The 14,338-nt window shown below is 39.1% G+C and overlaps 2 protein-coding genes across 8 annotated transcripts in view; one reads left to right on the top strand and one right to left on the bottom strand.

Annotated features, from left to right (window-relative positions):
* Positions 1–14,338, top strand: part of LOC123747016 (uncharacterized) — a 135,852-nt gene that overhangs the window by 38,131 nt on the left and 83,383 nt on the right. The window lies entirely within an intron of this gene.
* Positions 1–14,338, bottom strand: part of CASK (peripheral plasma membrane protein CASK) — a 942,297-nt gene that overhangs the window by 3,487 nt on the left and 924,472 nt on the right. For 4 of the 7 annotated variants that reach the window (XM_069317358.1, XM_069317359.1, XM_045728952.2 and 1 more), the window contains 6 exons: positions 8,783–8,884; positions 8,480–8,615; positions 7,440–7,559; positions 6,985–7,095; positions 5,380–5,487; positions 477–652 (listed from right to left, as the gene is read on the bottom strand). In XM_069317358.1, the coding sequence (XP_069173459.1) occupies positions 477–652; positions 5,380–5,487; positions 6,985–7,095; positions 7,440–7,559; positions 8,480–8,615; positions 8,783–8,884 (753 nt within the window). The remainder of the gene's footprint in view (positions 1–476; positions 653–5,379; positions 5,488–6,984; positions 7,096–7,439; positions 7,560–8,479; positions 8,616–8,782; positions 8,885–14,338) is intronic. The other 3 variants (XM_045728953.2, XM_045728954.2, XM_045728956.2) reach the window with 1 other exon arrangement.

Here is a 14,338-nt window from a genome sequence, read left to right on the forward strand (position 1 = left end):
TGTATGTCACTGAAGTTTTCTGGAAGGTTTTATAGTACTGTTGTCAGCCTTTCATTACCAGTGAGACCTTTGCTACGCCAATAACAAATCATAATGCCATCAAGCATCCCTGTCTTATCTTAATGCCAATCCTTAATCCCTGTGATTGTTTAACAATATCTACTGTATTGTCTTTTATGTGTTTCTATACTCACAGATAACATTGTCTTGCTGTATATTTTAATATGCAAGTGTTTTGTATTTTCCCTAATTCATCAATGTACTTTCCAGTCCTAGCCTATCAGACTATTCCTTTATACATATTGAATGTTTCTTGTATGCTTTAAGGGTTAAAAGTGCCTTCAGTTTTTTTCAAAATATTGTACAATACTGTCTATAATTGAATTCATAATAATTTCCATTAAAATTAATTTATTTATGCACTTCTCTTTATATTTTATTGTCTGTTCATAGTTTCCTAAATAAATGTTACCTACATCAGTCATATTTTGAAGAGAAGGAGCTGCAATGAATACAACATAGGGTGCAAATTCAGCCGTACGCAGGATCTTGAGTGCCTGTGGTTCGACATCTAAGATGGCCATGCGACCTTCACCATGAATCTTACGGATGGTTTCAAGTTTTGTGCCATACATTGCATCTTCATGTGTACCTGAAATATTTAGCTGAATTTAGTAAACAACATTCAAAATAAAAAAAATTATTTTTAATTACCAGTAATTACATTTTTAGTTTTGTATTAGCACGGTATCATTACCTTGAATCCCATGATCATGTATAGCCTTAAATATATTACATCAATTACAATAGTGTTTGCAAACTCTCTGTATCTATTTTCATGCTGTAGTCTTAAATTGTCACAACTCTTTCCTGTTTTGAATCACTTCTTGTTAATTTAATATAATGACTTTAATATTTCACTTCACTGGCTCAAACCCAATCATCTAGGAACAAAAAACAACTACTGTAAATGCTTTTGATTCAATTTTTTTATTTAATTTTTGTCTTTGAGAGGTCCCTTCTTAGTGACCACAACCTCCCTTCGTCATGTGTTATTTTTGTGTATTTCAGCAATCTGTCTTGGCCCCCTTTTTGAGAGGTTATCTTGAGATGATTTCGGGGCTTTTTTAGTGTCCCTGCGGCCCGGTCCTTGACCAGGCCTCCACCCCCAGGAAGCAGCCTGTGACAGCTGACTGACACCCAGGTACCTATTTTTACTGCTAGGTAACAGGGGCATAGGGTGAAAGAAACTCTGCCCATTGTTTCTCGCCGGCGCCCGGGATCGAACCTGGGACCACAGGATCACAAGTCCAGCGTGCTGTCCGCTCGGCCGACCGGCTCCCCTCAAAACAGAAGGATGATATTTTATTATCCTTCTCATATCTGCTAATTCTTCTGCAGTGAGACATTTTCCTTTGTTAGTGAGGGTCTACACCACTACACCTATACAATTTTGTAAAGCTTTTTCTTCTGTGGCCTTCTCTATTGACACTATTTCTTTCTTACAATACATTCTTGTAAAGCCCTTAAACGCATACTGTTTGTCTTTACAGTACATCCACAAATTATTAGTAACCTGTGTCTAGTCTACTGCATTTTGGACCTGTTTTGTATTTGTGATAAGTTTGTTTTAATTTCATGCTGAATGTTCATCTGGTCATTGTGATTTGTGACTTCCTTAACTATTTAAATTTATTATGCTTCTCTAGCCACTGTTACTTGAGTTTACATGAGGGCCATCACTGATGAGTCCTTGATGAGGACAGAACACCGGCAGCTTGTCAAATATAATTGTTTTGGTTGATTTTTGAACTGGAGTACTATCTTGGCATTTGTGATTCATGGCTTTATTACCCTATGGGTGAAAAGCCTCTACTGTTTCTGTCCTACATTGTGGTTTGTTGAACTTGCTGCTGCTGCCACTTGTAAGTTACATTGAACTTTTTAAAGAAGTGGTCTGGATTAAAATCTTCCAATATCAGTATTTTAAAGATTTTGACAAGATCAGCTCCATCATATCTGGTTTGTAGTGTTTATAGTCCATGAGATCCTCAACCATTCCTAATATGATAGTTGACTTAGTTCTGAGGTAGTATTTGGTGTTCTGTAGTACATTTTTTTTAAAGCGACTATGCAGTTATGAAGGTGAGGTCTCCTCGCTTGCACACAGTAGTCCAGATGGGGTTGTGCCAGAGATTTGTTTAGCTGAATGACCACTTGTAATTACCTAAGTGTAATTACCTAAGTGTAGTTAAAGGATGAGAGCTACGCTTGTGGTGTCCCGTCTTCCCAGCACTCTGTCATATAACGCTTTGAAATTACTGACTGTTTTGGCCTCCACCACCTTCTCACCTATCTTGTTCCAACCAGTCTACCACTCTGTTTACAAAAGTGAATTTTCTTATATATCTCCGGCAGCTTTGTTTCGTTAGTTTAAATCTATGACCTCTTGTTCTTAAAGTTCCAGGTCTCTGGAATTCTTCCCTATCAATTTTATTGATTCCTGTTACTATTTTGTACATAGTGATCATATGCCTTTTTTTCTTCTAACTTCTAGTTTTTGAATATTTAATGCTTCTAACCTCTCCTCGTAGCTCTTGTCCTTCAGTTCTGGGAGCCACTTAGTAGCCTGTCTTTGCACCTTTTCCAATTTGTTGATGTGCTTCTTAAGATATGGGCATCATACAACCGCTGTATATTCCAGCTTTGGTCTAACAAAAGTCGTAAACAATTTCTTTAATATTTCTCCATCCATGTGTTTAAAGCAATTCTGAAGTTAGAAAGTGTAGCATAGGCTCCTTGCACAATGTTCTTAATGTGGTCCTCAGATGAGTTTTTTTTATCTAGAACCACCCCTAGATCTCTTTCTTTATCAGAATGTTTTAAAGATTTCGCACATAATTTATAGATTGTGTGGGGGTCTATGTTCTTCTATTCCACATTCCATAACATGGCATTTATTCACATTAAATTCCATTTGCCATGTGGTGCTCCATACACTTATTGTGTCCAGGTCTTCTTGAAGGCATGACAATCATCTAAGTTTCTTATCTTCCATATTATCTTAGTATCATCAGCAAACATGTTCATATAATTCTGTAGTCCATCTGGTAGATCGTTTGTGTAGACAGTGCACATTAACCGGTGCAAGAACTGAACCCTGTGCTACTCCACTTGTGACATTTCTCCAATCTGATACATTGCCTCTGATTACTGCCCTCATTTTTCTATCAGAAAATTTTTCATCCATATTAGAAGCTTACCTGTCACCCCCTCCAATATGTTCCAGTTTCCAGAACAACCTCTTATGTGGAACTTTGTCGAAAGTCTTTTTTTAGGTCCAGATAGATGCAGTCAACCCAACCATCTTTTTTCCTGTAAAATCTCTGTGGCTCGATCATAGAAAATGAGTAAATTCGCTACACAGAATCTTCCAGATCGAAAACCATATTGACTGTCTGATATTATATCTTTTTCTCCAGGTGTTCTACCCATTTATTTGTAATTATTTTTTTCAATATTTTGACTATTACACTTGTCAATGATTCAGGTCTATAATTGAGGGGGTCTTCCCTGCTGTTACTTTTGTAGATTGGAACTATGTTAGCTTTTTTCCACATATCAGCTACAACTCCTGTACACAGGGATGCCTGAAAAATCAGTTGAAGTGGAATGCTGAGCTCAGGTGCACATTCTCTTAGAACTCATGGAGAAATCCCATCTGAACCAACTGCTTTGTTCTTTAGCCCCTTGAGCATTTTTTCCAGTTCGTTTCTAGACACCTCTATGTTGTTCTCTGGAATTCTTATTGAGTCTGGTTCATGAAGATTTCATATTGCACAAACACACAGGAACTTTTCATTTAATGTTTCACACATTTCATTTTCATTTTCCGTGAATCTGTTTCCCATTTTCAACCTCTGAATGTTATCCTTTACCTGCAATTTGTTGTTTATGAATTCATAGAATAGGCCTGGTTCTGTTTTACATTTGTCCGCTATCCCTTTTTCAAAATTTCTTTCTGCCCTTCTCTTCACTGCCATGTAGTTGTTTCTCGCATCTTTGTATCGCTGGTATGTTTGGCCTCTTCCTATATTGGTTCCATTTTTGTGTCTTTTGGTCTCTGGCCCTCTCCCAATTTCTGTTGAACCAATCTTGGTTCCTGGTTCTGCATCTCTCGTTTTGGTATAAATTTTGTTGTGCCTTTATCATATATTTCACAAAACTTGACATACATCTCATTTACCTCATGTCCTAACAACAAGTCTTTCCAGTCAAGTTCCTTAAAGAAATATCATAAGTCCCCCATAATGCCCTCTCTTGAAATCAGGTTTTTCAGCTTCTTCAACCTCCTTATTTTCTTCCAGAATGTAATGCATTGCATACTTTATTCCCAAAAAGACATGGTCACTTTTATCCAAGGGAGGAAGATGTCAAATCTCTCTTCCTCTTTCCTGGCAAATATCAAATCCAGCATGGAGGGAACATCCCCCTTCCCTCATCCTCATGCCATCCTCTTGTGCCACCTCTCTGTGGATCTCAGACCACCTGAATGGAACTCGAGGGTCATAGTTCGGAAACTTAGGCTCTAGGTTCATTAAGCACATCATCTGGAAGGCTTGGTCTGTGTAGTTGGTTACTGTGCCATGAAAAGTGAGCCAATTTGTTAGGCTAGATATGTTTTCCATAAATCCATGTTGGGATGATTTGTTGAGACTGCACTGTGATAGGAATAATGATTGCTTTCCTCAGAATTAGCTCTCAAGGAGCTTCTAAATTTGAGAGGATTAAGCAGATTGGGCAGTAGCTTTCTACTGTGCTTCATATACTTTAAGGCTTGGGTGATGTCTATAGATTTTAACTTTAAATGTGCAAGGACTTTTATAAAAAAAATTATTAAAGAATTATAATTATTCGATTGATAAAAGAACTTTGATCAAAAAAGTTCTGATAAGTACTGTAGTCATAGTGATGAGTTTCAAGTAATTATTCTCCTTCAGTTTGTAACAATAAATTCATCTAATCTCAGGTCTTATGAATGAAGCATCTCATAATAAAAGCCTGACTTGGTTGCTGCTTTATAACTGGACAAGACAGAATTTGCATTATCATTTAAAGGTTAGGAGATGGAAGGCAGTAATAGTATTCAGTATTGTGAAATACATTATTGCTTCCAGCTAAGAGCTAGTAGTGCTGATAGCATATGCCTCTGGAAACTGAAAAACATTCTGCATTAGATATGCTAATATTGGAAAAATGTGGTAAATGTAAATTTTCACATACATATATTAACACTGATAATGGATTTATTTTTATACTTGCTTTCTTAACTTTAAAATGACAGCAAAAAATTCTGAAACAAGTAATTTATATTCTTACCATATTCCAAATATTCATTTGCTGCAATGTCAGCCATCATCTCATCATGAGACACAAAGTAGTAATTCTTTCCATTTTCTTCATCCTTTCGTGGACTTCGTGTAGTATCTGCAATATGAGATTTTACATTAGTGAGCAGTATGACAAGCTAGATAAATATGCCTCAATGCAAAAGTCAGTTTTCTCTGTTCAGAGCAGAAAATTGCTTCTGTAAATATTTATCCAGTACATAACACCAATGGGGACACATGGCCCCCCATAAATGCTATTGAATATGCATGTAAGAGGTACATGTAGATTTAAATTAACTTTACATACATTGTATTGTTAAAAGCAATAAATACATATTGTTGATAACTAATGTTTTTCTGAATAGTACCCCCAAATTTATGTGCTTGATGCCCCCCTGCATGTATTTATTTACAACTGATGCTTAATGCCTTCCTAGAAATTTCCCTCTAACTTAACAGTGAGAGACTATCTCCAGAAAGATCTGTTCACTTTGAACCAAACAAGCATGTCCGCAGCTCTTGATTTTCGAGCCAGAACTCCCTCATACCATTCTGTCTACTGTCCCTAATATGTTTTTCTTCTTCACAACACTGACACCTACATTATTCTAATAAATATTATCCAAAATATTTTAAATTTTCCACTAAGATACAAAATTTCCTTCTTTTCCATTACACCTATTTTTATCTTTATATTAAATCCAAATTATCAGTGTCATCTAGAATTAGTTATTTTAAAGACATTTTCATATGTATAAGCAGTTTAATAGCTTATACCACACTGACACCATCAGTATTATATCTACAGTCCCCGTGGCAAAGTGGCAAGACATTCGCCTGGTGTTTCGCGAGCGCTTTGGCCTGAGTTTGTATCCTGGCTTGGGAGGATTTACTGGGCATCAATCCTTAACTGTAGCCTCTGATTATCCAACAGTAAAATGGGTACCTGGTTGTTAAACGATTTGGCGGATCATATTCCGGGGAAAATTAGGATTAAGGACTTGCCTGAAATGCTATGCGTGCTAGTGGCTGTACAAGAATGTAAGGACTCTTGTATATACATATAAATAAAAAAAAACACAACTCATAATGGCCAACATTTGCTATGCTCTGTAAGTTTTTTCTTTCTTATACTGGTATGAAAAATTATGTAAGAATGTATATCCAATATCCACTTGGACTTGGATATAAAAAATAAGATTCATCTGGATTAGAAAGTAGGCATACTGCACCTTGTTATCAAACAATGGATGTATGTGGCATATTACCATAGACTTCTAGAAGCAAAATCAGGCAGTTCTCTGAACATACAGAAACAGTCCAGTCCTTTTGAGTTTAGGCTATACAATAGTAACAAAGGAAGGCACTATACTGTAATTATCATTAGAAAATATCAACTAATAGGATCCAGTAAATGATATTAACAAAAATCTGAGTTGATTCTACAGAGCTCTCTAGAATGAAAGTTCCTGCAATAACTTTTAAGGTTAAAAAATATACAGTATATAAATTTACAACCGTATCTACTATAATGTAAAAGTGTATTATTGCGATGTTCTTAACTCTATAATAATTTTGTTTATGAGACACTTACGTGGAATTGGATAAGCATATTTGTCTGGATGTGAAGCTATGAGAGTATTCTTGATGTGTCGCCTCCCAACGCCATGCGCACCAAGCAGCACCAATGTCTTTCGTCGAAATGCTGAGGATGCAACCCTTATTTGTTACTCGAAAAATATGTACTGTATAGCAAAATAATTATTTTGTGCTCTGAAATTTTTAAGTTGACTACATTACTGTACCTTAAAATGTAGGTGCTTAACAGGCATTTTGTCTCAATATTCACTTGCTGTGTGAGGTTATACAGTGCAGCATATTATTAGGCTACAGTACTGTTAAAGTGACATCACTTTACATTTTCTTTCCAGGCTTAATGTAATCAAGAGTAGCTGTGATATGCAGTATTGATCATTATGACTAAATTTACTCTTGGGTCAAGTTAGATAGTAATTGTGGAATAATAAATTTTGTTAAGAATCAACTTACAGGGCAGTTTTATGACTTCTTCATAGGTGACAAGATCGAGTTGGTCAAACACAGCATTGTGTTTAGCAAGATACTTGTCTTTATGTTGTTTTTTCTTCCGACCAAAGAATGAACAGTTCACTGGAATACAAAATATTAAATTTAAGGTGAAGAGGTCAATCGTCATGCTAATTTATCAGAAAAATGCGAAACATATTATTGTAGCTAACTGGTTTAAACAAAAATCAAAAGATCCCCCCAAAACAAAATATTTATTTGTTAGCAATCCACAGGATAATGGTAGAGTTAATGTAGATGAATACTTAAGTTTCAGACCTTATAAATTTTCTAATTATGATGAGCAATTTTGGCAAGTATCATAACCAATGAAGATGCTACGAGGGTGCGCCTGGAAACGCTAACATACGCACATTGGGTAAGTTTTTCTCATAAGACCTTTAGCACCTTTGTGATATACCATATTTAACACTTAAATTAAGTGCAGTTACTGTCATAAGTTGCTCTCCACATGGTAATTCAGTTATATGGTGATTTTAATTATCAACTGGAATTTTACTTCTGGTAATAGCTGCACTTTATGGATGAAACCACTATACTGTAGACAATATAACTCACTAACAACAAATATGTGAGTTATACTGTAGAGTATTTCTATTGGTAATTAAAGGCGATTTAAATGTACACCAGCACCAGAAGAGTGTGACACTAAATAGTTTGGCCACTTTGTTATTCTGACATGCATTATTATCCTTTACTCAGTACAGTACTATGTTTAACTGTTTCTGCTCTAAAGCTTTCCACCTCTATCTTATTATTATTATTTAGCTTTCACTTACTGTACTAATATTGCATTATATTCTGTTAGCAACTTATTTACCATTTTGTAATTACAGTACTGTATTTTATATTTCTACCATTATTTCATAAAAATGGGTATTGGAACATACAGTAGAAGAATGTAGGTTCTTGCTAAGAATTTTATATTTACATGAATGTAAGTCTAAATATACATTTTGGATAGATAAAGACAGTTTCATTACCTTGGTCACGTTTACTCTTCTCCATGGCTAGGCAGGCAGTGCGCCATTCTTGAAGCTCTGGTGATGGAATAAGTCCAGCAGTACCATTGGGATCTTTTTTTGCTTGCCACCAGTTGTGGTCATCCTTGGATATAATCTGTAGGGCAATGGCAAAGTATAAAAATTCAATTTTGTAAATAGACAATACAGTACAGTACTAGGTTTATGACATTTTTCAACATAATGCTATGCAGATCAACAGTACTGTATATCTTGTTGATATTGGCATATTTTACATTTGTCATTAGACTGCTTTTAACAAACCTGTAAAATATCTCCAGTCTTGAAGGCAATGCCTGCTTGCGCACAAGGAATCAAGTCATCCTCGAGGGGATCATAGTCAAACTGGGCACGAACGTAAATCTGCTGGAAAACGGGATACTAGTTAAGAAGAAGATTAAACTGTAATCTTTAGTAAACTGTTTCATATATATATATATATATATATATATATATATATATATATATATATATATATATATATATATATATATATATATATATATATATATATATATATATATATATATGTAATAAAATAAGTACACAAATGCAAAGAAGCCCCGAATATTTGCTCTAGTGCATTAGTTCAACACATCAAAAGTTTACGTCAGTAAACGTTTGATAAAAAATGTTGGGTTAGATCAATGACTTGGGTATGAATCTTCTGATGTACAGTATTTCTTAGGTGGTTCTTCACTTGGGAAGGAAACTGAAAAATTAACTCTGCAAAGTTCATTTTACACCTTTAATGAGCTTTAATGTCTTTTGCTGGGTTCATCCGCAGACTCAGAGGGAAAGTGAATAAAAACCAGCATTGAATGTAATGAAATGCCATTTTCTGGGTGAGTCCCGGAGGCTCCCAGGAGTTATCCAGGCTGAATGGATATGTATAACTTTCTGGCATCAGTCAATGCATGGAGTTCTTGCCTACCGGGGACAACGAGCCTTAAACTGGCCCCCCTCTAGTGAGGCACAAGGAGCAATAACCTATAGAGACCTCCCTAAACCCCCCCCCCCCCCCCCCCCGCCCCTGTGGTTGGGAGCATTCTATGTCTGCCATCGACCGGGATAGGCACCCCAAAACAAACCCCTATTCTGGTAAAACTATTGTGACCGAAGGCCGAACAAGTGGACAGAACTCGCCTAACGAAAATTAGGAAACGAGCATGACGTCATCGTGTCGCCGCGCCGGTGTCTGCGCAACTCCCCCCTCCACAGGAGGGGGAAGGTGGAGCCCCAGACCCACCTGCTGGCAACCCAACCTTCAGTTCTTAGGCTGGATGTCAAAAACCACGAAAAACATTGCCGACCGGAGGGAGGGAGGGATGCCGGGGAGCCTCCGGGACTCGCCCAGAAAATGGTGTTTCATTATATTCAAAGCTGGTTTTATGGGGAGAGCCCTGTCGGCTCCCAGGAGCTACCTCACCACAGATAAGAAAAAGAGGGAAGGATCCGGGAGGCGGATGCCACGTGCTCGAACATAAAAAAAAGACCATAAATGAAACAAAAAGACCATGCAGACGACTCGGGAGACCCGAACCCCAGAACAGGAAGGAGGGACGGAAGGGAACCCGGGCAAACCAAAACATGTCCATGGCCCCAGAGGCCAAGACGTGCAGAGAACAGCAAAGAGCCGCAACCAAACAACAAAGGAAGCCCCCCCGGCCTGACCAACCAAGCAGTGACCCAAGGACCCCTCTGGAAAACAGCAGACCCAAACAGCACCTGAAAAGAATTAGGCTGCACCAAACGAACTACCCATGACGAGGCCCAAATAACCGTAATTAAGACCGGAACCCTAGCAACCCCTGTCCCAAGAAAAAGAACCATTAAGGCAGGAGCAGTGTTCAGAAGTTCGCAACCTCCCGCAGACATTGGAACACAGAAGCCTGCAGTGAGATGCAAGGAAAAAGTGAAAGAACTCGGTACTAAAACCGAACACTGGGGTAGTCCAAAATCAGGGAACTGAACATGGACAGAGGCCCCCACCCCAGAACCTAACAACAGTAAAACCAATAAGCACCGACCATGATACACAGCCAAGCACAGCATAGAGGTAGGAAAAACAGAAATAGGCAAGGAAAAGACCGGAGACGGACCAAGTAGCAGCCGGTAACACAATGTACATGACCAACCACAACGTGTGATGCAGGTGGTTGCACATGCACAGACACACCATGGATATTAGGGTGCAGCCAGGCACTGAAGATAGGCAAGGAAGGAGTGCCCAGAGATCAGAGACCGAGTCAAGGAAGGAGGACACAAAGCACGGACCGGGGGAACGAAGGAGTGTCCAAATATCGAGAAAAGACCCAGGCACCGAAAAACTTAAACAGCACCGAAACATGGGGCAGAGGCCCCCAGTACAATGAAGAACAAGATACAAGGACAAAGGGAAGTGACTGCAAGACACATGCAAAGGGTCCAAGCAAAACACACAACACCAAACACCCCTGTTAGGTGCCAATGACACTTCCCTGTCAAGTGGGGAATCGACAGTAGACAAGGACTAATTATGTAACTCTGGTGGTACATGCACAAGGGGACACGGGGGGAAGTTGAACACCCAATGGAGCCACAGAGGCATTAGAAAGAACTTTTTCAGTGTCAGAGTAGTCAGTAAGGGGAATGCACGAGGAAGAGACGTGATGAGGCAGACTTCATACACAGTTTCAAATGTAGAGAAGATAGAGCACAGTAGGCTCAGAAAGTTGTACACCGGTGAATGACAGTGGAAAGGTGGGACCAAAGAGCCAGAGCCCAACCACCGCAGGCACAACTAGTGGAGTACAACTAGGTGAGAACCCCACTAAAACCGAGAGCCAGCACTGGGCCGACAGAGTCGCCATACAGTACAAACTTACCTGCCGAACTGAGACAACACCGTGTCACGACACAGCTGAGCCGTGCAATGTAGCAGGAGTATCCCTAGTGGAGAATTTTCAGAGGTGCAGGCCCAGTAGAAGACAAGGTGCATGCAGTATAGAGGCAGAAGAGACGCCACTCAGAGCTGCCCCACACCCATAAGCAGAGAAAAGAACTAATAGATTGCTCCACCCATAAAAATCAAGAACACCCCCAAGTATCTTGGGGGTTATGACCAGAGAGAAGAGGAGCGAAAACGGCGTAGAATCTGCGAGAAAGAATGCGGAACACCTGGTTGATACCTGGTTGATGGGGTTCTGGGAGTTGTTCTACTCCCCAAGCCCGGGGATCTGGGGTTCCTCCTTCCCCCTCCTGGGGAAGGGGGAGCTGTGCAGATAGCAGCACGGTGACGTGGTGATTACCTGGTTGATGGAGTTCTGGGAGTTCTTCTACTCCCCAAGCCCAGACTGAGGCCAAGCTTGACTTGTGAGAGTTTGGTCCACCAGGCTGTTGCTTGGAGCGGCCCGCAAACCCACATACCCACCACAGCCGGCACGGGGGTGATGTCATGCTCATGAACCTTGTGATGTCATGCTCGTTTGCTCGTTTTCGTTTAAGGAGTTCTGTCTACTAGTTTGGCTTTCAGTAGCAATTTCTTAACCAGAATAGGGATTTGTTTTGGGGTGCTTACCTTTCTGGGTGCCTGACCTGGTCGATGGCAAACATACATAAAATGCTTCCAACCACACGGGGGTTACTATAGGCCATTAATCCTCGTGCCTTTCTGGTCAGGTGGTCTAAACAGGTTCGGGCTCATGGTCCCCAGTAGGCCTAAAAACTCCATTCGCTTGACCGATGCCAGGGTCTAATACCTTCATGTCAGCCCGGATAGCTCTGGGGAGCCTCCAGTTCTCACCCAGAAAATGGCATTTCATTACATTCAATGCTGGTTTTTTGTACATAGTGATCTTTTTACCACATTTTTCTTCTATCTTTCAGCTTTGCATACTGTATTTAATGCCTCCAGCCTCTCCTCATAGTTTGTATTTTTTTTTACTTCTGGAAGCTATTTAGTGGCATGTCTTTGCATCATTCATAGTTTGTTTCTTGAGATATGGACACCACACAACTGCTACATATTTTAATTTCAGTCTCACAAATGTTGTGAACAGCTTTAGTATTACTACATACCTTTATTGATTTCTACCAGCCAATAGTTAACACTGTCCCACCTTCAGTGAAAGTTGGTGCTTAAACAGAAGTGTCATTCAGGACTTTAATTTCCCCAGCATTCATATCTGGTGCTTTATGGTACTGGATATGAATGTTATGCATAGTAAATTAATATAACATAACCTTAAACGGTTATGTTATATTAATGGCGCCCATGCAATTATGATATATACTGTATGTGACCTATTGTGTGATGCAAGGAATGTTTTAGTTATAGCCTGAAGGTGGTTATAAGTTGATTTATGAGTTTAAAGGGTTCCAATATAGCACCAATAGGAAGAAAGGCACCCATCCCTGACAGGCAACTTAGGGTTCCCAAGGACTTTGTAGTCCTTGGTGAGGTCATTGCTTGCCTGGCTGATTGTGCCATAGCTATCATTACTTTCAGCCAATTCATTTAATTCACTAGCCCCTGAGCTAAACCTTAATTGTAAGTTACTCAGAGCAGTATTTCCTTGCCTAATTGATGGTGAAAGCCTTACACTGTCTAATGTAGGTAAAAGTAGGCCCAAGTAAAAATTTCAGGTTATCAATATAATACTGTACCAATATTGTTATATGTTAATATTAAGACTGAACAAATTTCCAAAGAAATATTTCAAAATCTGCAAAATCACTCTAGCTGTAAAGCAAAATGGTCCTTGCTTACTGGGCAAAGTAGTGCTGTTCTGGTCTTAAATTATTTATAATACATAAATTATTTTGCTGTATTGATCTTTTATATTCATTTCCCCATGAGCTCTGAAGGTTCTAAGTTTACACCTGGGAAAGTGCAACAAGCTCAGTACAAATGTAAAATGCACTTAGAGAGGTAATTTTTAAGTTTCTTTACCAAGTCAAGTACCTAAAATAAGACAATATTCACATCGGAATCTTCAGTCTAACTTTTCTTTGTTTATATTCAATAACACCAAAACAAACACACACACACACACAGCCTTTATTTGCTATAGCTCCCTCACAATTGCACCAGTGGTGGTATCCTCTTATATATATATGTGTGTGTGTGTGTGTGTGTATATATATATATATATATATATATATATATATATATATATATATATATATATATATATATATATACTGTATATGAATACTCATATATATTCGAGCATATGCGAATGCGAACAAATGCGAACAGGCTTGTTCGCATTTGTGTTCCTCACGTGTGCCCCAAAGAATGAGGTGATTTGGTGAAATGCTATGCCCAAGATTACCATCCGAGTTGCCGTCGGGGAAGTTGCTCAAATAGCCTTGGCTATCACTTCCTTTTGACGGCCGTGATGGTCAAGTGGATTAAGGCGCCCTGTAGTTACCAGTTGCGTTGCTCCTGGGAGTATGGGTTCGAGTCACTTCTGGGGTGTGAGTTTTCATTCGCATATAGTCCTGGGGACCATTCAGGCTTGTTCGCATTTGTGTTCCTCACGTGTGCCCCAAAGAATGAGGTGATTTGGTGAAATGCTATGCCCAAGATTACCATCCGAGTTGCCGTCGGGGAAGTGGCTCAAATAGCCTTGGCTATCACTTCCTTTTGACGGCCGTGATGGTCAAGTGGATTAAGGCGCCCTGTAGTTACCAGTTGCGTTGCTCCTGGGAGTATGGGTTCGAGTCACTTCTGGGGTGTGAGTTTTCATTCGCATATAGTCCTGGGGACCATTCAGGCTTGTTCGCATTTGTGTTCCTCACGTGTGCCCCAAAGAATGAGGTGATTTGGTGAAA

The sequence above is a fragment of the Procambarus clarkii genome, chromosome 87 (assembly GCF_040958095.1).
Source record: "Procambarus clarkii isolate CNS0578487 chromosome 87, FALCON_Pclarkii_2.0, whole genome shotgun sequence".
Taxonomy (NCBI): domain Eukaryota; kingdom Metazoa; phylum Arthropoda; class Malacostraca; order Decapoda; family Cambaridae; genus Procambarus; species Procambarus clarkii.